The sequence below is a fragment of the Mustelus asterias genome, chromosome 8 (genome assembly GCF_964213995.1).
Source record: "Mustelus asterias chromosome 8, sMusAst1.hap1.1, whole genome shotgun sequence".
NCBI lineage: Eukaryota > Metazoa > Chordata > Chondrichthyes > Carcharhiniformes > Triakidae > Mustelus > Mustelus asterias.
The window spans coordinates 22,947,771-22,971,024 of NC_135808.1; the positions used below are offsets into that span (position 1 = coordinate 22,947,771).

At 47.9% G+C, this 23,254-nt stretch overlaps 1 protein-coding gene across 1 annotated transcript; it reads right to left on the minus strand.

The window, feature by feature from the left end:
- Window positions 1-4,525: 4,525 nt before the first annotated feature.
- Window positions 4,526-22,517, minus strand: LOC144496934 (class I histocompatibility antigen, F10 alpha chain-like). The gene is made up of 8 exons (XM_078217556.1): window positions 22,375-22,517; window positions 19,977-20,237; window positions 19,157-19,429; window positions 18,255-18,518; window positions 13,801-13,905; window positions 13,195-13,227; window positions 12,867-12,914; window positions 4,526-5,995 (listed from the first exon to the last, which is right to left on the minus strand). Exons 1-7 carry the CDS (start codon window positions 22,436-22,438, stop codon window positions 12,868-12,870), a joined length of 1,047 nt encoding a protein of 348 aa, XP_078073682.1. The 5' UTR covers window positions 22,439-22,517; the 3' UTR covers window positions 4,526-5,995; window position 12,867.
- Between the last annotated feature and the right edge of the window lie 737 nt (window positions 22,518-23,254).

Below are 23,254 nucleotides of genomic sequence, written 5' to 3' on the forward strand. Positions count from 1 at the left end.
AGAAGGGGCAGCAAGCTGAAAGTCTCTCTCTCTCTCTCTCCCTGGTTTTGGAAATTCTGCTCGTAAGCTGAAAGCCTTTCTGAAGGGGAGAAATCTGCTGTTGGTGGCTTGCCGAGAGTCCCTGGTGTTTGTGGAAGCTGTTCTGACTCCAAACTGTTCCGAGTCTATCCAGGGAACTGCAGACTTCATCCAAAGGACTCAAGTCCAGTATCACATGAGCATTAGGCTGTGCTGTGTTAACCCTGTGAACAGGGTATTTTGTCTATGGGATTGGTTTGATTGGAACACATTAGATATATTTGTTAAGGATTATACATTATAGTGATTGTTTTGTTTCTTGTTTGTAATTCATAAGAGTTCTTGCTCATTTTCTGACTGTTCAGATTAACTATATTCTTAAATAAACTTTGTTTGATAAAAGCTCCCGAGTGGATCAATTGAATCATATCTGAAGGGAAGCCTATCATGTTATTCCGAGCCAAATTGATGATGCAAAACTTATGATCCAGGCGAGCTCCATAAAACCCTTTCTAGTTTCTGACCTCAACCATAACAGGATTGTATTTGCTGGAGTTTAGAAGAATGAGGGGCATCTCATAGAAACCTATAAAATTGTAACAGGAAGAGACAGAGCAAGTGCAGGAAGGATGGTGGGGGAGTCCAGAACCATGGGTTGTCCTCTAAAGATAAAGGGTAAACCATTGAGGACTGAGATGAAGAGAAATAACTTCACCCAGATCGTGGAAAGCCTGTGGAATTCATTACCACAACAAGCCATTGAGGCTAAAACATTGTTTATTTTCAAGAAGGAGGGGCGAAGGGGATCAATGGTGGAGACTGGATCAGGCTATTAAGTTGGAAGATCAGCCATGATGATAATGAATGGCAGAGCAGGATTGAAGGGCCGAATGGCCTACTCCTGTTCCTCTTTTCTATGTTTCTATGAAACGCAAACTGTATGGAGGACATGGAGAGAGCTGCAAAGTGATGTGGAGAAGTTAATCAAATGGGCTGCAAGGTGGGAGATGGAGTGTAATGTGGGTGGATGTGGGGGTTAGACTGTGTCTCCTGCCAACACAATATGGCCTTCTGCGAATTCGTACTGGTCCGTACGGATGTCACTCTGCTAAACCAGCCTGCTAGTAGCCCTTTACATTGAAGCAAGTCCAGCCTTCACTAAGAGCGTCCTACTTTGCTACACTGTGCAAAGAGAGGGCAGAGTGAGAGACAGAGTCAGAGTGAGCCTTCGTTGTGTGGCACAGATGATCAAACAAAGTATTGGTTCCAGGAAACCTTGTAAAGTCTGTCTCTTACCTAAAAAAGTTCTGTCGAAGAGGCAGTTGAATGATGGGACAGTCTCATGAGGATGAACAGTCTATTCCTGCTGTTATCCCTCATGTTCTCTACTGACTGAGGTTAATATCTAACCCCGGCACTCCCTGCTCACACCCCATCATCGATCGAAATCACTGCACACAGAGGGACCAGCACATTCCGTTCAAAAATTGTTGCTTCCTTCACCAGGTTGGGACGGGAAATCTATGGAAAAACTTTTCCGAGTGTCTCCCAGCTGCACCCTGTACTGATTCTGTCACTCTCAGTCTGAGCTGTGTCCTGTACTGATACTGTCCCTCTCAGTCTGAGCTGTGTCCTGTACTGATTCTGTCCCTCTCAGTCTGAGCTGTGTCCTGTACTGATTCTGTCCCTCTCAGTCTGAGCTGTGTCCTGTACTGCTACTGTCCCTCTCAGTCTGAGCTGTGTCCTGTACTGATACTGTCCCTCTCAGTCTGTGAGCTGTGTCCTGTACTGCTACTGTCCCTCTCATTCTGAGCTGTGTCCTGTACTGATACTGTCCCTCTCAGTCTGAGCTGTGTCGTGTCCTGATATCAAACCCTGTTCCTGTTTAATTATGTAAATAGTAACTGGACACCAAATACCATTGAAGAATTCAGGGCCGCAATTCTCCCAAAAAAGTTCTAAGTTTGGACTTTGCGGGAAAACTGGTGCAAATCACTCCAGTTTTTTCAGTGCAACTTCACACTTGACTCTCCCACACTCTGTGCAATGCAGAGGTCTCAATCGGGAATGGGGCGGCACGGTAGCACAGTGGTTAGCACTGCTGCTTCACAGCTCCAGGGTCCCGGGTTCGATTCCCAGCTTGGGTCACTGTCTGTGTGGAGTTTGCACATTCTCCTCGTGTCTGCGTGGGTTTCCTCCGGGTGCTCCGGTTTCCTCCCACAGTCCAAAGATGTGCGGGTTAGGTTGATTGGCCAGGTTAAAAATTGCCCCTTAGAATCCTGGGATGCGTAGGTTAGAGGGATTAGTGGGTAAATATGTGGGGGTAGGGCCTGGGTGGGATTGTGGTCGGTGCAGACTCGATGGGCCGAATGGCCTCCTTCTGCACTGTAGGGTTTCTGTATCATGAAAAGCTCGGGGGGGCGGGGCATAGTCACAGACAATTCCGGAACTCTACACATGCGCAGTGGCCCCTATCTGTCATTCTCCCAATCACTGGCTATCCCGGGACCCTGGCAGTGCTGCCCCTCCAGCTGATGCTCCCCTCCAGCAGTGATGATAACCCCACCCCAGCAGACCTCCTCCCCAGCACACCCCCCAGGCTGATCCCTCAGGCCACCCTGATCGCAAACCTCCCTCTGGTCTCCCTCACGGCTCAGATGGTGCTGCATATCTGACGCGAGGAGAGGTGCGCACGGCGGAACGCATGCGCAAATCCCGTGAGTCGAACGACACGCAATTCTCTCAACCTGCTGTGCGAAACATTAGTGTGGCGGGATGGGAGAATCACTCCCCCCGGGATACACACAGGACACAGCTTGTCGAGTCCTGTTTGAAAAGTTACTGTGTTTGTTCAGGAAGGAATTGATTTGAAAAAGTGAAGAGTTGATCGGGCAGAGTTAAATTGAAAGGTAAAATGGTGCACAAAGAAACAGTATTTGGAGATTTGATGCTTGGATCAGAGTCGGGAGATTGGAATGTTTGGGAGAAAGTCGACAGGAAGAAACAAATAGTGAGAGATCACGGAGATGTGAGACCAAAGATTAGATTATTGAATCAGGATGAAGAAATGGATCTCGCTGCTTTTCAGAAATGGGCTGTTGATGTCTGGTTGGTGGAATATCAGAAGGTTAGAAAAATGAAATTGAAGAAACTCACAATAAAGTTTAAAATACTGTGTGAACAACCGGGTTGTTTATGTTCAGAGATATCCTGATTTGTAAACAAATTGTTCCTTTTACTAAATGAATATTCCTCCATTCTGTGCACAGATCTAAAGGATGTGAAGCAACCTGTGTCCATGTGGGTGACACGGTGGCACAGGAGTTGGCGCTGCTGCCTCACTATACCAGGGATCAAGGTTCAATTCTGGCTATGGCCAACTGTCAGTTTGGATAAGATGCTCTTTTGGAGAATCAGCATGGAGGTGATGAGCTAAATGGCCTCCTTCTGCACTGTAGGAATTCTGTGGATTCTATGTGATGCAAGAGGTGAACAAAATTCAGGCTTACGCTGATAAGTGGACGATTACATTCACACCCACAAGTGCCAGGCAATGGCCATCTCTAACATTAGTGAAGCTAACTATCTCTCCTTGACATTTGGAGTTACAGAATTGTTCTGGTGTTGACAGGCTATTTGGCCCATTGTCCTATAATTTTCAAGTTGAAGAAGTTTGTAGAAGTTTTGGAATTGAAACATGCTCTGTTGGAAACTCCGCCCTCTGTAGTTGCAATGTAACAATCTTCAATGTTTCCTTTTCTGTTATTTGTGAAACGAGGTTTTCCCTTAGTTTCAACAACAGACATTAGTGAAGAAAGATGTGATGGAATTTATTTTATCCCCTTTTAAAAGACACGTTTTTAATGTTGAAAAGATCCAGAGTGAAACTTGAAGTGATGTGAGAAAGAATTGTGTGTACAGATGTGTGTGTGTCAACTCCCTGTTAGTGAATGAGGAAACGCTGTGTGAATGCTCTGCATTGCTGTTCCTTTAGGCCAGCTCCAACTCTGATGTTTTTTCCTGAAAATGGTTAGGTCTAAAGGGGGAGAACAGTTTAAAAGTTTTTAAACTGGGAGCTTGTTGCCGCTACAATGAAACTCTGTTGAAACGGGTGAAACATGCGAGATTTCTAATCCAGATACAAATTCACATCTGTCAGAGTGGGGTCGTTTTTTTAAAGCTTTGATGGTGTAACTTCGAATTCAGGAGCTGAATTTAAGGTGATTGCTCATGGATTATTCTTGTGTTTAAAATCTTCATAAAAATCACCCTGGGGAACATTTGGCACGTTATCTTCCAATCCATTTTTCTCCAAGGTTTTTATTCGGAAGTATCCAGTTTGAAATGGTGAATCCACAAGACATGAAGAAATATCTTTGTTCTGCTGAAACCGCCATTACTCTGAGAACATTGTAACCCAGTCACATTTTAAAATCGCGGTGACAGTGAATTCCTTCACCGAACGTGTTCTAATTTAGAATTAACCCATTCAGCTCCGAGCAGAATAAACCTTTTCTGTTGTTTTAATAAAACACACACAGGTAACAATTGTGTCCAATACTGCAAAGTGTAACTATATTTCCAACAGTGACAAGAATTGGAAACTTATCTGCAGCTCCAAATGTCAGATCGCGGTGACAGTTTGATACAAAGGCTCTGATATTTCAATAATGTTTGTTATTTCCCCAGACAGAGTGCTTGGGAAGGGGGGATGTGACATAAACACACTCACTAATGAATAACAGACATTAAAAGAAAAAATCAGGAAAGGGCAGAAGATATTGGAATTCATGAGTTCAATACAGATGAGATTCGCTCCCGATTTCTCACACATTGCGGCGCGAGGCTGAATAAAATACTTGACTACATTCAAAACCTGTTATGAACAAAATGAGCGAGCCCGCGGCGCAATCATCTGGGCTCTCGTCTCTGTGGCCTCACGGGAGAGGTTCACTCCAGCGAGAATCACAACAGGGACCAGACCCGATGCCTCGCTAGTGGATCCAGAAGCCATTGAAGCCACCCCGAGAAGTTGGGGGGAGTGCCTTGCGGACAGTGCCAGCCTGGTATCTTGGAAGTGCCCACCAGGCAGTGGGAGTGGGAAGGGTGTGGAGCCTGATGATTTGGAGGGGGGCTCTACTGGGGTGGGACCAACCTGTGGTGATGGGGGCCGGGGGGGGGGGGGGGGGGGGGGCGCGGTGCGCTGCACGCTATGCATTTGCAATTTGGGGTGTGAGGGGGCTACTGCCACTAAGTATTTGCCATCAGTGAGGGAAGTAGTGGGGGCTACTGCATTGCGATCGGTGGTGGGATGGACAGGGAAAGTGGGTCCGAATTGGGGGGAGGGGGGTCACGGGGTTCAATCTGTCCCAGAGGCGCGGTTTGGTCTGTCCGGGCATGTAGGGGGTCACGGGGTCAATTGGTCCGACCATCAGGGTTCCATTAGGCAGCTGGGGAGTCCGTGTTTAGGCCATGGAGGTCTGGTGAAAGCAGCAGAGGCTGACTGACAGGTCTCTCTGTAGCTCAGAGCAGAGGGATCTGCACATGCGCAATGGTGTCCTCTGCTGCTTTCAGGCAGCATTCTGGTTATTTAAGACCTGCCCCCTCCCCCTACAAGGGTGAGAAACAAGTGCATAAGATTGTAGATTTGGAGTCGCCAAAAGGCGGATCAGAAACTCTCCCATTTTCATGCTCTTTCTGGACAGAGAATTTTTTTCATAAGATCGTCCTCCAGTGACTGTGCAGAATAAACAGCTCAGATCAGAATAGCTTAGAAAGTGCAGCTCCAGAAAAAGCAATTACTTCCTAACCATCATCACAGTTCCATTTAAACAGAATCACAAATGTGGAGCTTGAATCAGTCGGTCGCTGTCACCTTGATGAAATCACATCTTCCCTCATTCTCTCATCCTCTCCTGCTGCTGTTCTTGGGAACTGGTGTTCCTGGATTACAAACCCTGGAATGCACTGGAGGGCACTGGGGATGAGAAAGAAAAACTGAGGCAAAGCCAGCAGAGCTGGAACACACCCAACAAAACCCATCAGACCTCCACAAAAAACAGCAGCAAAATCCATCAGACCCCTCACGCCTAATAATGCAGAAACCTGGAAGAGATACAGAGAGAGGAATACTGGGAAAGGAGAGGGGGCACGACAAAATACTGGCAAGAAAAATCAAGGAACCTCCAAGGATGTTCTTTAAGTACCTGAAGAGAAAAGGATAAGGAAAGAGTAAGGCCTGGTGGAGACCAATAAGATAGTCTGTGAGAGAGGAGGGAGAATGTGTTGAGGTTGTGAATAAATATATTGCCACTGTCTTTGGGAAACAGGGAGCAATGCTGATATTACACTTAAAGAAGAAGTGTGTGAATTACTGCATCAGATAAACACTGTAAGAGATGATGTATTCAGGGATTTTATAACTTTGAAAGATGGTAAATCACCGGGTTAAAAGAAGCAAAGGAGGGAATTGCAGAGGCTCTGATCATCAGAATCATTCCTCCCGGGCTACAGGAGTGTGGAAGAAGATTAAATGACTGCCAACATTACACCATGGATTGAAAAGAGAAGGGGCAATCTGAGTAATTATACACCAGTTAGTGTAACTTCGGCAGTGGGAACATTGTTGGAACCAATTATGGGGAACTGTACAAACCTTCATTTAGAAAGGCACAGATTAGTCGAGGAAAGTTAGCGTGGATTTAAGGGGAGCTCATCTCAAGCTTTCTGACTGAAAATTTGGAAGAGGTGAGAAGGAGGGTTGATGAGGGCAGTGAGGTGGACATGGTCAACATGCATTTTAATCATGCTTTGGACAAGGTCCCACATGGCAGGCTGGTCAGAAATGTAAAACTCATCGAGATCCAAGAGATATTGACAAATCAGACCCCAAATTAGCTCAGTGGCAGGAAGCAAAGGGTTAAGGGGTTGATTGCGACTAGAATGATGTCCATGATGTGGAGATGCCGGTGTTGGACTGACCATCACTCATCTGACGAAGGAGCAGTTCTCCGAAAGCTCGTGATTCCGAATTGGATTTTACCCTGATGTTGAGAGACTTCTCAGACCTAAACAAGACTTCTTGTTACCAGTGGGGGTTCCACAGGACCCAGCACTCACGCCTCACTTTTTGTAGTTCATGTGAATCATTTAGATTCAAATGCAGCAGGAATGATAAAGAAGTTGACAGAGGTACAAATATTATCTGTGTTGGTTTTTAGTGAAGAGGAAAGCTTCAGACTGCAGGAAGATAGAGATGGTCTGGGCAGTTGGGAAGAACATTGGAAAATGGAATTCAGTCCGGAGCAGTGAGAGGTGATGGATTTCGGGAGGATGAACAAGGCAAAGGGAATCCCCAATAACTGGGAGGATAATGAGTAATGTGGAGGAACAGAGGGATCCAGGAGTGCGTGTCCACAGATTGGGAAAGTTTTCAGGACAGGTTAATTACATGGTAAAGAAGGTACATAACATGCTTTTCTTTCATCAGTTGAGACAGACAGCAGAATGGTTTTGCTAGAATTGTAACAACACCAGACAGACGACAGCTGAAGCACTGTCTGAAAGGATGGTAGACGCAGAAACTCTCACCACATTGAATCAATTCTTGGACGTCGAGTTGAAGAGCTGTGATCGACAGAGCTACAGATCAAGGACATGAGGTGAGATTAAGCAGGAGAGTTCTTCATGAACAGGAAGGGATATGATGGGCTGAATGGCCTCGCTCTCAATCATAAATATTCTATCCTTCAACATTCCAACCACACACCAGCAGCAAATCCCATCAGACCTCCAAACACCAGCTAAACCCAGCAGACCCCAAACACTAGCAAAACCCATCAGACCAAGATTGGTGGCATGGTGGACAGTGAGGAAGGTTATCTCCAATTGCAGCGTGATCTTGATCAATTGGGCCAGTGGGCTGACGAATGGCAGATGGAGTTTAATTTAGACAACTGCGAGGTGATGCATTTTGGTAGATTGAACCAGGGTAGCAGTTACTCAGTTAATGGTCGGGCATTGGGGAGAGTTACAGAACAAAGAGATCTAGGGGTACATGTTCATAGCTCCTTGAAAGTGGAGTCACAGGTGGACAGAGTGGTGAAGAAGGCATTCGGCATGCTTGGTTTCATTGGTCAGAACATTGAATACAGGAGTTGGGACGTCTTGTTGAAGTTGTACACGGAATTGGTAAGGCCACACTTGGAATGCTGTATGCAATTCTGGTGACCCTATTATAGAAAGGATATTATTAAACTAGAAAGAGTGCCGAAAAGATTTACTCGGATGGTACCGGGACTTGATGGATTGAGTTATGAGGAGGGGCTGAATAGATTGGGACTTTTTTCTCTGGAGTGTAGGAGGCTAAGGGGTGACCTTATAGAGGTCTATAAAATAATGAGGGGCATAGACAAGGTAGAGAGGCAATATCTTTTCCCAAAGGTCGGGGAGTCTAAAACTAGAGGGCATAGGTTTAAGGTGAGAGGGGAGAGATATAAAAGTGTCCAGGAGGTGCAATTTTTTCACACAGAGGATAGTGAGTGTCTGGAACAAGCTGCCAGAGATAGTAGTAGAGGCGGGTCCAATTTTATCTTTTAAAAAGCATTTAGATAGTTACATGGGTACGATGCGTATAGAGGGATATGGGCCAAATGCGGGCAATTGGGATTAGTTTCGGGGTTTTAAAAAAATATAAGGGCGGCATGGACAAGTTGGACCGAAGGGCCTGTTTCCATGCTGTAAACCTCTTTGACTCTGTGACCACAAACACCAGCAAAACCCATCAGACCCCCAAACACCAGCAAAACCCATCAAACTCCCGAAACACCAGCTGAACCCACAAGAGCCCCAAACACAAGCTAAACCCAACAGAGCCCCAAACACCAGCTAAACCCATCAGAGCACCAAACACCAGCTAAACCCATCAGAGCCCCAAACACCAGCAAAACCCATCAGAACCCCAAACACCAGCGAAACCCATCGGACCCTCAAACACCAGCAAAACCCATCGCAGCCCCAAACACCAGCAAAACCCATCAGATCCCCAAACACCAGCTAAACCCATCAGACCCTCAAACACCAATAAAACCCATCAGATCCCCAAACACCAGCTAAACCCATCAGAGCCCCAAACACCAGCTAAACCCATCAGAGCCCCAAACACCAGCTAAACCCATCAGAGCCCCAAACACCAGCTGAACCCATCAGAGCCCCAAACACCAGCTAAACCCATCATAATTCCAAACACCAGCTAAACCCATCAGAGACCCAAACACCAGCTAAACCCATCAGAGCCCCAAACACCAGCTAAACCCATCAGACCCCCAAACACCAGCAAAACCCATCAAACCCCCGAAACACCAGCTAAACCCACAAGAGCCCCAAACACCAGCTAAACCCAACAGAGCCCCAAACACCAGCTAAACCCATCAGAGCCCCAAACACCAGCTAAACCCATCAGAGCCCCAAACACCAGCAAAATCATCAGAACCCCAAACACCAGCAAAACCCATCGGACCCTCAAACACCAGCAAAACCCATCACAGCCCCAAACACCAGCTAAATCCATCAGAGCCCCAAACACCAACTAAACCCATCAGAGCCCCAAACACCAGCTGAACCCATCAGAGCCCCAAACACCAGCTAAACCCATCATAATTCCAAACACCAGCAAAAACCATCAGAGCCCCAAACATCAGCCAATCCCATCAGACCCCAAACACCAGCAAAATCCATCTGACCCCCAAACACCAGCGAAACACATCAGACCCCCAAACACCAGCAAAACCCGTCGGAGCCCCAAACACCAGTCTTTTAAGGAACAGTTGTTAGGGCTACAGTACAGGCATGTGCCTGTAAAAAAGGAAAGGAAGGGTAGGATTCGAGAACCGTAGATAACCAGGGAAATTGAGGGACTGGTCAAAAAGAAAAGAGAGGCGTATGTTAGGTCCAGGCAGCTAAAAACGGAGGGAGCTCTGGAGGAGTACAAAGAAAGTAGGAAAGAACTCAAATGGGGAATTAGAAGGTCAAAAAGGGGTCACGAAATGTCCTTGGCAGACAGGATTAAGAAGAATCCCAAGGCATTTTATTCATACGTTAGGAACAAAAGGGTTGTCAGGGAAAAAATCGGACCTCTCAGGGACAAAAGTGGGGAATTATGCTTGGAGCCCAAAGAAGTAGGGGAGATCCTAAATGAAGACTTTGCGTCAGTATTCACAAAGGAGAGGGATGTGTTGATTGGGAGTGTCTCGGAGGGGAATGTTGAACCATTGGAGAAAATCTCCATTATAAGAGAGGAAGTGTTAGGTTTGTTAGAGAATATAAAGACTGACAAATCCCCAGGGCCTGATGGAATCTATCCAAGGCTGCTCAGGGAGACAAGAGATGAAATTACTGGGCCTCTGACGCAAATCATTGTCTCGTCACTGGACGCAGGTGAGGTCCCAGAGGATTGGAGGATAGCTAATTGGAGGACCCGTTATTTAAGAAGGGTCGGAAGGATAACCCGGGTAATTATAGGCCGGTAAGCTTGACGTCCGTGGTGGGGAAGTTGTTGGAGAAGATTCTTAGAGATAGGATGTATGCGCATTTAGAAAGGAATAAACTCATTAATGATAGTCAGCATGGTTTTGTGAGAGGGAGGTCATGCCTCACTAACCTGGTGGAGTTTTTTGAAGAAGTGACCAGAATGGTTGACGAGGGAAGGGCCGTGGATGTGGTCTATATGGACTTTGGTAAAGCGTTTAACAAAATCCCTCATGATAGGCTGGTGAAAAAGGTTGGATCTCATGGGATAAAGGGGGAGGTGGCTAGATGGGTGGAGAACTGGCTTGGTCACAGAAGACAGAGGGTGGTAGTGGAAGGGTCTTTTTCCGGCTGGAGGCCTGTGACTCGTGGTGTTCCGCAGGGCTCTGTATGGGGACCTCTGCTTTTTGTGATTTATATAAACGATCTGGAAGAAGGTGTAACTGGGGTGATCAGTAAGTTTGCGGACGACACAAAGTTGGCAGGACTTGCAGATAGTGAGGAGCATTGTCAGAAGCAACAGAAGGATATAGATAGGCTGGAAATTTGGGCAAAGAAATGGCAGATGGAGTTCAATCCTGATGAATGCGAAGTGATGCATTTTGGTAGAAATAATGTAGGGAGGAGCTGTACGATAAATGGCAGAACCATAAAGGGTGTAGATACGCAGGGGGACCTGGGTGTGCAAGTCCACAGATCCTTGAAGGTGACGTCACAGGTGGAGAAGGTGGTGAAGAAGACATATGGCATGCTTGCCTTTATAGGATGGGGCATAGAGTATAAAAGTTGGGGTCTGATGTTGCAGATGTATAAAACGTTGGTTCGGCCACATTTGGAATACTGCGTCCAGTTCTGGTCGCCACACTACCAGAAGGACGTGGAGGCTTTGGAGAGAGTGCAGAGGAGGTTTACCAGGATGTTGCCTGGTATGGAGGGGCTTAGTAATGAGGAGAGATTGGGTAAACTGGGGTTGTTCTCCCTGGAAAGACGGAGGATGAGGGGAGACTTAATAGAGGTGTATAAAATTATGAAAGGCATAGATAGGGTGAACGGTGGGAAGGTTTTCCCCAGGTCGGTGGTGACGTTCACGAGGGGTCATAGGTTCAAGGTGAAGGGGGGTGGAGGTTTAACACAGATATCAGAAGGACATATTTTACACAGAGGGTGGTGGGGGCCTGGAATGTGCTGCCAGGCAAGGTGGTGGAGGCGGACACACTGGGGAATGTTTAAGACTTGTCTAGATAGCCATATGAACGGAGTGGGAATGGAGGGATACAAAAGAATGGTCTAGTTTGGACCAGGGAGCTGCACGGGCTTGGAGGGCCGAAGGGCCTGTTCCTGTGCTTTATTGTTCTTTGTTCTTAAAACCTATCAGACCCCCAAACACCAGCAAAACCCATCAGATCCCCAAACACCAGCTAAACCCATCAGACTCCTTAACATCGGTTAAACCCATCAGACCCCCAAACACCAGCAAAACCCATCAGACCCCCAAACAACAGCCAAACCCATCAGAACCCCAAACACCAGCTAAACCCATCAGGACCCCAAACACCAGCTAAACCCATCAGAGTCGCAAACACCAGCTAAACCCAGTAGAGCACCAAACACCAGCTAATCCCATCAGACCACCAAACACCAGCTTAACTCATCAGACCCCCAAACACCAGCAAAACCCATCAGACCCCCAAACACAAGCTAAACCCATCAGACCCCCAAACACCAGCAAAACCCATCAGACCCCCAAACAACAGCTAAACCCATCAGAACCCCAAACACCAGCTAAACCCATCAGGACCCTAAACACCAGCTAAACCCATCAGAGCCGCAAACACCAGCTAAACCCAATAGAGTACCAAACACAGCTAATCCCATCAGACCACCAAACACCAGCTTAACTCCTAAACTCTACTGCACACCCCAAACATCCAGCTAATGATCAGACTCATCACAAAACACGACTAAAATAAAAACCTGTGGGAGCGGCACAGCTCAGTGACCAACTTCAGGGAAAAGTCTGGGAGTTACAAATTCCTTCAGGAAATTGAGCAGCTCAGAGGAGGCTGTCCAGGGTGAGATGTTTCCGGATGTCTCTACAGGTCAAAACACACAATGTCTCCACCCTCAGACTGTACAGGAGCAGCCGTCTCCAGAAGGCCAGTCTCAAAGCTCAGTGTTGGATTGGATGAGCTGCTCTTTAGTGACGATGCAGCGAGAGACAGACACTGAGCTCACATCCCACCCACCCGATTGTACAGCTAAATCCAGCGGGAATATCCCAGTTAGAAGGATCAGCTCCCAATATTTATCAACACAGTTCATACCTCAGGTACTTGTGGAGGGTCTGGGTGAGGAATCCCCATCATCAGAAGCTGTTAAAGGAAGAAGAGGTGTTAAAACATTGTTCAACATCAGAGAGACAGAGGCAGAGACTGTGGATATGATAAAGAGAGAATGAGAGAGACAAAGACAGACAGACACAGAGGAAGAGGTTCTCACACACCCATACTAACGGCGACACACAGAAGCCCACACACCCACACAGAAACGCACGATGCACGCACGCGCACACACACACACACACTATATTTGAAACAGAATGAACAATAATGTACACAGTGGCACAGGGACAATGTTTGATGATCAGCTTACTATTTGCAGGATTGTAGTCACTCTTCCCTCTCCCTGTAAAACATGGAATGCTCAGTGAGTGACGAGACTGAGAGAAAATCAGAGACAGAGGCTGGAACTCTCGCTCGTACTGAGCCCCGACAACACAATTCTGAACCCTCACTCCCACCACGACCCGAGACCCTCACTCCCACCCTGACACAAGACCCTCACTCCCACTCTGACCCTGGACCCTCACTCCCATCCTGTCCCTAGACCCTCACTCTTAGCTGAGCCCTCACTGATACCCTGAACTCCACATCCAATTTGAGACCCTTCCCACAATGCTGACACTCCCCCTTCATCATGAGCTCCTAACTGTCCCTGTCCCCACCCTGCAGCTCTTCCACCCACCCACCACCCCCCCTCCCCACCCCCACACCAACCTGCGACCCACAGCCTGAGCCACCGCCACCCTGGAATACTCTCCCGGAATCCCTGCCCCCAGTGAGCTGTCATCCGGTGGATCTGACATCCATCATTATGAAATGATTCGAAAGGCTAGTCATGGCACGAATCAATTCCAGCCTCCCGGACTGCCTGGATCCACTACAGTTCACCCACCGCTCTTTTCCCTCCAATTCCTACCTTTCTTGTTGTAGATGACGACAGCCACAATGATGAGAGTGATGAGCACGAGGACCCCAACCACAATCCCGACAGTAACAGCAACCTGGGAGCGAGACTTTGGTTCTGTTAGAGAGAGAGAATCAGAGAGACTGAGTGAATCAGGGAGAGGGATAAGTGTACATCAGAGGGAGACAGAGTGGGAGAGAATAGGAGACAGTGGGAGAGATAGGAAGAGAAGAGTGGAAGAGAATACGAGAGTGATGGAGAGAGAATGAATCGGAGAGAAAGAAAGAAATCAGAGAGCGAGAGAGAGAATTAGGAAACACAGGATATACGACACAGAAAACAACCTTTCAGCCCATCCAGCTGATGCTGGTGTTAATGTTCCACCTGAACCTCTTCCCGTCTTTCCACATCTAATTCCACCATCTTAACTACCTATTCCCTTCTCTCTCAGTGACCTGTCTATCTTCCCCTTAAACTATACTGTTCAGTTCAGCCACTCCCTGCGGCAGCGAGCCCCACATTCTCATCACTCTTTGGGTGAAGAGGTTTCTCATCACTCTTTGGGTGAAGAGGTTTCATGAATTCCCCACTGGGTTTCTTGGTGAGTATCTTGTATTGATGACCTCTTGTTACGATCTTCCCACAAGAGGAGACATTATCTCTGTATCCTGTCGATGAAAACCTTTCAGAATTTTACATCCTCGATTAGGTCAACCCTCAGCCTTCTGTTTTCCCGAGAGCAGAGACCCAGCCGGTCAATCCTTTCCTGAGATGTCCACCCACTCATTTCTGGAATCATCTCTGTAAATCTTCTCCACACTCTCTCCCCTGACTCTATATCCTTTGTGTGAAATGGTGACTGGAACTGCACACAATCTCTAAATGTGGTCTAACCAATTTTGATAAAGGTTTAGCAATAACTTACAATTGTACAAATTGTAATTACTCATGTACAATTCTATCGCTCGAGAAATGAAACCTGGTTTTCTGTTTGTTTTGTTTATGGCCTTGTCTAACCTGTTACTGATTGGTGTATTTATCCACCCAGATCCCTTTGTTCCTCAATCCCATCCAGACTGACACCTTCCTCGTAATAAGTGACCTCCTTATCCATCCTTAACAGAAAACTACCTCACGTTTATCTGTGCTGAACTCCAGACACCAATTATTTGCCCATTCTACAATTTTATTAATGTCCTACGAATTACCTGCAGTTCTCCTCAATATCAAATAATTCCCCCAATTTGGTGCCATCTGCAAATTAAGAAATGGTATTTTTGATTCCAATATCCAAGTTATGGAGTGTAAGTTGTGAACAGCGATGATCCCAGCACTGATCCTTGTGGGACACCATTTCCCACCTTCCGTCACTCTGAATAACTCCCTTTACTCACACTCTCTGCTTTCTGTCTCAAAGTCAGTGAGTGATCCATTCTGTCACTTATCCCTAACTCCACATTCTCTGACCTTATCCATTCGTCTATCACCAGTCACCTTATCGATTTCATTTGAAAAATCATATTAAATTACATCCATTACATTACCATTGACTCCTCCCTCTGTTACATCCTCACAAAATTCACAAAGTGGAGTAAAATAAGATTTTCCATTTCAAAATCCATGCTGATGATTCATTGTTATGTTATTTGATTTCTAGATTTTCATGAATTCTCTCCAATAGAAGGAGTTCCATTATTTTTCTGAAACTCTGATTTAATCTGACTGAACTAAACTTCCAGGATGCACTGGGCTTTGTTGTACTGTAATATCCCAGGATGCACCGGGCACTGTTGTACTGTAATAATGATGTGGAGCTGCCGGTGTTGGACTGGGGTAAGCACAGTAAGAAGTCTCACAACACCAGGTTAAAGTCCAACAGGTAGCAGAAGCCACAAGCTTTCGGAGCACTGCCCCTTCATCAGGTGAGTGGGAGTTCTGTTCACAAACAGGGCATATAAAGACACAAACTCAATTTACAAAATAATGGTTGGAATGCAAGTCTTTACAGCTAATCAAGTCTTAAAGGTACAGACAATGTGAGTGGAGAGAGGGTTAAGCACAGGTTAAAGAGATGTGTATTGTCTCCAGCCAGGACAGTTAGTGAGATTTTGCAAGCCCAGGCAAGTCGTGGGGGTCACAGATAGTGTGACATGAACCCAAAATCCTGGTTGAGGCTGTCCCCATATGTGAGGAACTTGGCTATCAGTTTTTGCTCAGCGATTCTGCGTTGTCATGTGTTGTGAAGGCCGCCTTGGAGAACGCTTACTCGAAGATCAGAGGCTGAATGCCCGTGACTGCTGAAGTGTTCCCCAACAGGAAGAGAACACTCCTGCCTGGTGATTCTCGAGCGGTGTTCATTTATCCGTTATCGTAGCGTCTGCATGGTCTCCCCAATGTACCATGTCTCGAGACATCCTTTCCTGCAATGTATCAGGTAGACAACGTTGGCCGAGTTGCAAGTGTATGTACCATGTACCTGGTGGATGATGTTCTCACGTGAGATGATGGCATCCGTGTTGATGATCCGGCACATCTTGCAGAGGTTGCTGTGGCAGGGTTGTGTGGTGTCGTGGTCACTGTTCTCCTGAAGGCTGGGTAGTTTGCTGCAGACAATGGTCTGTTTGAGGTTGTGCAGTTGTTTGAAGGCAACTGAGCACACCCTGTGTATACGGAGGGCCTGTCTGTAGGGGATGGCTTCTTTAACGTGTTTAGGGTGGAAGCTGGGGAAGTGGAGCATCGTGAGGTTATCCGTGGGCTTGCGGTACAGTGAAGTGCTGAGGTGACCGTCCTTGATGGAGATGCGTGTGTCCAAGAGTGCAAGCAATTCTGGATAGTCCATGGTGAGTCTGATGGTGGGATAGAACTTGTTGATGACATCATATCATTGTTTCAGTGACTGTTCGCCATGAATCCAAAGGAAGAAAATGTCATCGATGTATTTAGTGTATAGCGTTGGTTGAAGGTCCTGAGCATCCCACGATGCTCCACTTCTCCAGCTTCCACCCTAAACACGTTAAAGCAGCCATCCCCTACGGACAAGCCCTCCGTATTCACAGGATCTGCTCAGATGAGGAGGATCGCAACAGACACCTCCAGACGCTGAAAGATGCCCTCATAAGGACAGGATATGGCGCTCGACTAATTGATCGACAGTTCCGATGCGCCACAGCGAAAAACCGCACCGACCTCCTCAGAAGACAAACATGGGACACGGCGGACAAAGTACCCTTCGTCGTCCAGTACTTCCCCGGAGTGGAGAAGCTACGACATCTTCTCCGGAGCCTTCAACATGTCATCGATGAAGACGAACATCTTGCCAAGGCCATTCCCACACCCCCACTTCTTGCCTTCAAACAACCGCACAACCTCAAACAGACCATTGTCCGCATCAAACTACCCAGCCTTCAGGAGAACAGTGACCACGACACCACACAACCCTGCCACAGCCACTCTGCAAGACGCGGATGCTATCATCTCACGTGAGAACACCATCCACCAGGTACACGGTACATACACTTTCAACTCGGCCAACGTTGTCTACCTGATACGTTGCAGGAAAGGATGTCCCGAGGCATGGTACATTGGGGAAACCATGCAGACACTACGACAACAGATGAATGAACACCGCTCGACAATCACCAGGCAAGACTGTTCTCTTCCTGTTGGGGAAGACTTCAGCAGTCACGGGCATTCTGCCTCTGATATTCGGGTAAGCGTTCTCCAAGGCGGCCTTCACGACACACGACAACGCAGAATTGCTGAGCAGAGACTGATCGCCAAGTTCCGCACACATGAGGACGGCCTCAACCGGGATCTTGGGTTCGTGTCACACTATCTGTGAGCCCCACGACTTGCCTGGGCTTGCAAAATCTCATTAACTGTCCTGGCTGGAGACAATACACATCCCTTTAACCTGTGCTTAACGCTCTCTCCACTCACATTGTCTGTACCTTTAAGACTTGATTACCTGTAAAGACTCGCATTCCAACCATTATTTTGTAAATTGAGTTTGTGTCTTTATATGCCCTGTTTGTGAACAGAACTCCCACTCACCTGGCGAAGGAGCAGTGCTCTGAAAGCTAGTGGCTTCTGCTACCAAATAAACCTGTTGGACTTTAACCTGGTGTTGTGAGACTTCTTACTGTGTTTACCCCAGTCCAACACCGGCATCTCCACATCATGACTACCGTAATATCCCATGATACACTGTATTATGTCATACTGAGAAATCCCAGGTTACTCTGGGCCTTGTCATTCTGTAGTTTCCCAGGACTCAATGGGGCATGTTTCATATCAAATCCTCGACGTACAATTAATTTGCACTAATGGCCATTGTATATTATGCATGGAAAATTAATATTTATTTCCCTCTCTCTGTATCTGGGCTGACAGCTCAGCACTGACCCTCCCCTCCTGTGATCCTGGTCTGAGGCTGGGTCCTCTCTAACAGTGAGAAACAGTCTTACCGTAAATCACCACCAGTGTCTCCTTCATCCCGCTGTGTTCCACCCGACAGGAATACTCGGCCTGGTCCTCTGGATCAAACTCGACCCATTTCCGGATCTGGTAGGTGCTGTCGGGATTGGGTAAGATCCCAGTGGACAGAGTCTCATCAATCACCACTCCGTCTCTCCACAGATTCACCTCGATGGCTTGAGGGTAAAACCCGGTGACGGCACAGGACAGCCGGTTAGAATCACCCAGACGGGTAAAGGACACGACGGGGGCAACTGAGAGAGAAAGAAAGAGGAGTCAGTACAGGAACTTCGAGATAGAGAGTCCCGGCATCACCCCCTTCACCGACTCTCACTCCCCCCCTCACTCACCGACTCTCACTCCCCCCTCACTCACCGACTCTCACTCCCCCTCTCACTCACCGACTCTCACTCCCCCCTCACTCACCGACTCTCACTCCCCCCTCACTCACCGACTCTCACTCCCCCCTCACTCACCGACTCTCACTCCCCCGTCACTCACCGACTCTCACTCCCCCGTCACTCACCGACTCTCACTCCCCCCTCGCTCACCGACTCTCACTCCCCCCTCACTCACCGACTCTCACTCCCCCCTCACTCACCGACTCTCACTCCCCCCTCACTCACCGACTCTCACTCCCCGACTCCCACCTCACTCACCGACTCCCACTCCCCCCTCACTCACCGACTCTCACTCCCCCCCCACTCAGCGACTCTCACTCCCCCCTCACTCACCGACTCTCCCTCCCCCTCACTCACCGACTCTCACTCCCCCTCATTCACCGACTCTCACTCCCCCCTCACTCACCGACTCTCACTCCCCCCTCACTCACCCCTCACTCACCAACTCTCCCTCCCCCTCACTCACCGACTCTCACTCCCTCCTCACTCACCGACTCTCAGAAGTTTTTGTCCATATTTCAGATATTTCCTCAGCCATTCGATACACTCCCCCTCCAGGTAATGTTTAAATCGCCTTTTGACGATGACATCCTGATCCCAGATGTTTTTGATGCTCTCCCCCCAGGGGACCGGAGTCACCCACACCATGTGATCCTTGTCGAAGCTGATAAAATCTTGTCCATTCCACGCGTACTGGTTGAATCCACTTGTGGTCCCATCATCGCTCAGTTCACAGCCAGTCATCATCTGGAAGACATGGATCCCTGTGGATCAGAAACACAAACAGCCAATCAGTGCCAGTCCCAATGGGAGATCCCACCTCCACAGCCAATCATAGCCAGTCCCACTGATTGGCCCCACCCTCTGTAGAAACAGCGAATCAAATCCAGTTACACTGAGAGGCGCTTCCCACTACATAGTAGACTGCCAATCAGAGCCAGTTACACAGAGCGGGCCCATGTCCGACATGCACATCCAATCAGAGCCAGTCTCACTTGGACATAATCCCTCCACACACACAGCCAATCACATTTACTGTCACATCTCCAATCGCAGCCAATCAGCCTCTGGCTCCCAGCTCCTGATCCACTCTGGGTTTCTCTTCATTACAAGCTGGATTTCTCTTCATTACAAGCTGGACCCCAAGAGCCAGGTCTGACAAAGTGTCATCCAGACCTGAAATGTTAGCTCTGTTCTCTCTCCACAGATGCTGTCAGACCTGCTGAGGTTTTCCAGCATTTTCTGTTTTGGATTCAGATTCCAGCATCCGCAGTATTCTGCTTTTATATATGGGGCAGAGTGAGGACTCACCTCCTGTCTGGTTGGTCCGGGACATGAGGGTCGGAATACTAGTTTTGAAATGCATCTCCCCCTCCCGTACGAGCATCATCTTCTGCTCCCAAAACTCAGACCCATCGCCCTCCACCATCCACCGCTCCGGGTGAATCACCTCCTTCCGATCACTGTCATATGTCACAAACTGGATATCGTCCACATAACCGACAACCACAAACTCCGGGAAACCCGGGATTGGAGTCATTCCCGTGAGGAAATACCGGAGAGAGTGAGAGCCTGAAATATAGAGAAAGAGAGAGACATCAGGGTGTGAACCCCAAAACACCAACACCCAGAGAGAGAGACATCAGGGTGTGAACCCCAACATACCAACACCCAGAGAGTGAGAGACATCAGGGTGTGAACCCCAAAACACCAACACCCAGAGAGAGAGAGAGAGAGACATCAGGGTGTGAACACCAAAACACCAACACCCAGAGAGAGAGAGACATCAGGGTGTGAACCCCAACATACCAACACCCAGAGAGTGAGAGACATCAGGGTGTGAACCCAAAACACCAACACCCAGAGAGAGAGAGACATCAGGGTGTGAACGCCAACATACCAACACCCAGAGAGTGAGAGACATCAGGGTGTGAACCCCAAAACCCAACACCCAGAGAGAGAGAGAGAGACATCAGGGTGTGAACCCCAAAACACCAACACCCAGAGAGAGAGAGAGAGACATCAGGGTGTGAACACCAGAACCAGAGCGTTGTGCCCCATTGACCTGGTAAAATCCACCTCACTGATATTTGTGTCAAAATTGGAGAACTCTTCAACAATCTGGTGAAACAACAGTCTGACAGAGTTATACTCACTGTGACACACGATGTGAAAGGTCGCAACCACCCTCCCCATCCCTGGTTATGGCCTATCTCACTGGCAGGGTGAACTCGAGGGGTGACCAGTCTCATTGGCAGGGTGAACCCGGGGATGACCTGTCTCAGTGGCAGGCTGTTTCCAGGGATGACCTGTCTCACTGGCAGCGTGTATCCGGGAATGATCTGTCTCACTGGCAGGGTGGATCTGGGTGTGACCTGTCTCACTGACATGGTGTTTCCGGGGATGACCTGTCGAAGTGGCAGGGTGTACCCGGGGATGACCTGTCTCACTGGCAGGGTGGATCTGGGTGTGAGCTGTCTCACTGGCAGGGTGTATCCGGGGATGACCTGTCTCACTGGCAGGGTGGATCTGGGTATGACCTGTCTCACTGGCAGGGTGGACCCACCAGACGCTTTGGCACAGTAATCTTCACTGGGAATGGCGTTCCCCTTAGAAACGTTTCTGGACCCGATGAGGTCTCAGGTATTCAGTCAAACTTCGGCAGCAAAACCTCTATTTGATTGTTACCGAAAATCCTCCCCCAGCTGAGGAATCAGTATCTCTCCATGTTCAACACTCCTTGGAAAAAACACTAAGGGAGATGAGGACTCAGACTCTACTCTGGGTGGGGCTTGAATGTCCTTCCCTCAGAGTGACTCAGGAATATAACTGCAGACTGAGCAGTCCGAGTCCGGAATGATACATCTGTGACTTAGCCTGTGGCCTTTCCTGTGAAAATAAGGAGTGTGATGCCTCTGTAGTTGTCGCAGGCTCCTCGATTAGTCTTCTCTGCAGCATATTGTCTGTAAACAGTGTGATGGAACTCAGTCTATTTTCCAGCAGAGGGAGCTGCTCATAAAGGTGTGGGAATTGATGGCTCTTTTCCTGCTGGGATTCCATTCTTGCCAAGAGCCTTTCCGTTCACTAAGCAGCCTAACCAGCCTTCTCAAGCTCAAGTGGTGAAATCAAGTGAACACTATTCCTTGAGCTGTCAACAAAAGTGAGGTTAGCACTGCTGCCTCACAGCGCCAGGGACCCAGTTTCAATTCTGGCCTTGGGTGACTGTCCCTGTGGAGTTTGCACATTCTCTCCGTGGGTGTGGTTAAGATATTCTGTCAGAGGGTTGGTGGAGACTCAATGGGTTCCTTCTGCACTGTCGGGATTCTCTGATTCTTCCTCTAACTCATTCACCACAGGAGAATATCTAGGGGGTGGACTGGGAGATGGACTGGGGGCAACTTTGGTGAGGGCAGAGACATGAACCTTCTTGATCCTTCCTGCACAGCTCACAGGTTGCTATTGTCACAGGAAGTTTAGATTTCTTGATGCATGTGGTGTATTCCTCCAAACCCTCCCTCTCTCGGTCTCTCTCTTAACTCTCCAGCCTCATGTCCCTGCCCTTATTTCCCTCACAATCTACAATTTTGCTCCTTCTACAGACCCAGTACCCAGTCAGATATTGTTCCTCTCACACCCCATCACTCACTGACCCAGGGTTAATGCCCCAGTACCCAGCCTGACATTGCCCCTCTCACACCACATCGCTCACCTGTAGACACCTCTCCACACAGAAGGACCAGCTCTATCAGTCCAATCATTGTTGCTTCCCTCATGTTGGGAGAAACAATTGGAGGAAACTCTTTTTCAAAGAAAGGCCATTTTCCCAACTCACTCCTTCTGTCTTTTCCTGTTCGCACTGAGCCTCAATCCTATTTTGGAGCCAATCAGAATAAAGAGATTCAGTGAGTCATCAGTCTCCGGCAGAAAACAATTTCTCAAACAAGCTGCCTCAATTACATTGTCCAATCAGGTAAATACAGCTGATGACATCATGAGTTGCCGGGTAGAATCAGCTAAAAGGAATTTGATACAGTGACAGAGGGAAGGACATCAAGTCCCGGTAGCATCCGAGTAAATCTCTTCTGCACTCTTTCTAGTTTAATAATATCCTTTCTATAATAGGGTGACCAGAACTGTACACAGTATTCCAAGTGTGGTCTTACCAATGTCTTGTAGAACTTTAGCAAGTCCAAAGATGTGCGGGTTAGGTTGATTGGCCATGCTAAAATTGCCCCTTAGTGTCCTGAGATGTGTAGGTTAGAGGGATTAGCGGGTAAATATGTAGGGATATGGGGGCAGGGCCTGGGTGGGATTGTGGTCAGTGCAGAATCGATGGGCCGAATGGCCTCCTTCTGCACTGTAGGATTTCTTTGATTTCTATGACATCACAACTCCTGTATTCAATATTCAATATTCTGACCGATGAAACCAAGCATGCCGAATGTCTTTTCACCACTCTGTCCACCTATGAACATGTACCCCCAGATCTCTTTGTTCTGTAACTCTCCCCAACGCCCTACCATTAACTGACTAAGTCCTGCCCTGGTTCGATCGACCAAAATGCATCACTGGCATTTATCTAAATTAAA

Excerpts from the sequence above, each read along its gene's own strand:
- LOC144496934 (XM_078217556.1), bottom strand. The coding sequence starts at position 22,438 with ATGAGGGAAGCAACAATGATTGGACTGATAGAGCTGGTCCTTCTGTGT. Across the intron at positions 20,238-22,374 it reads GTGTGGAGAGGTGTCTACAG|GCTCTCACTCTCTCCGGTAT; the intron begins GTGAGCGATGTG and ends TCTATATTTCAG. Across the intron at positions 18,519-19,156 it reads ACAAAAACTTCTGAGAGTCG|TTGCCCCCGTCGTGTCCTTT; the intron begins GTGAGTGAGGAG and ends TTTCTCTCTCAG.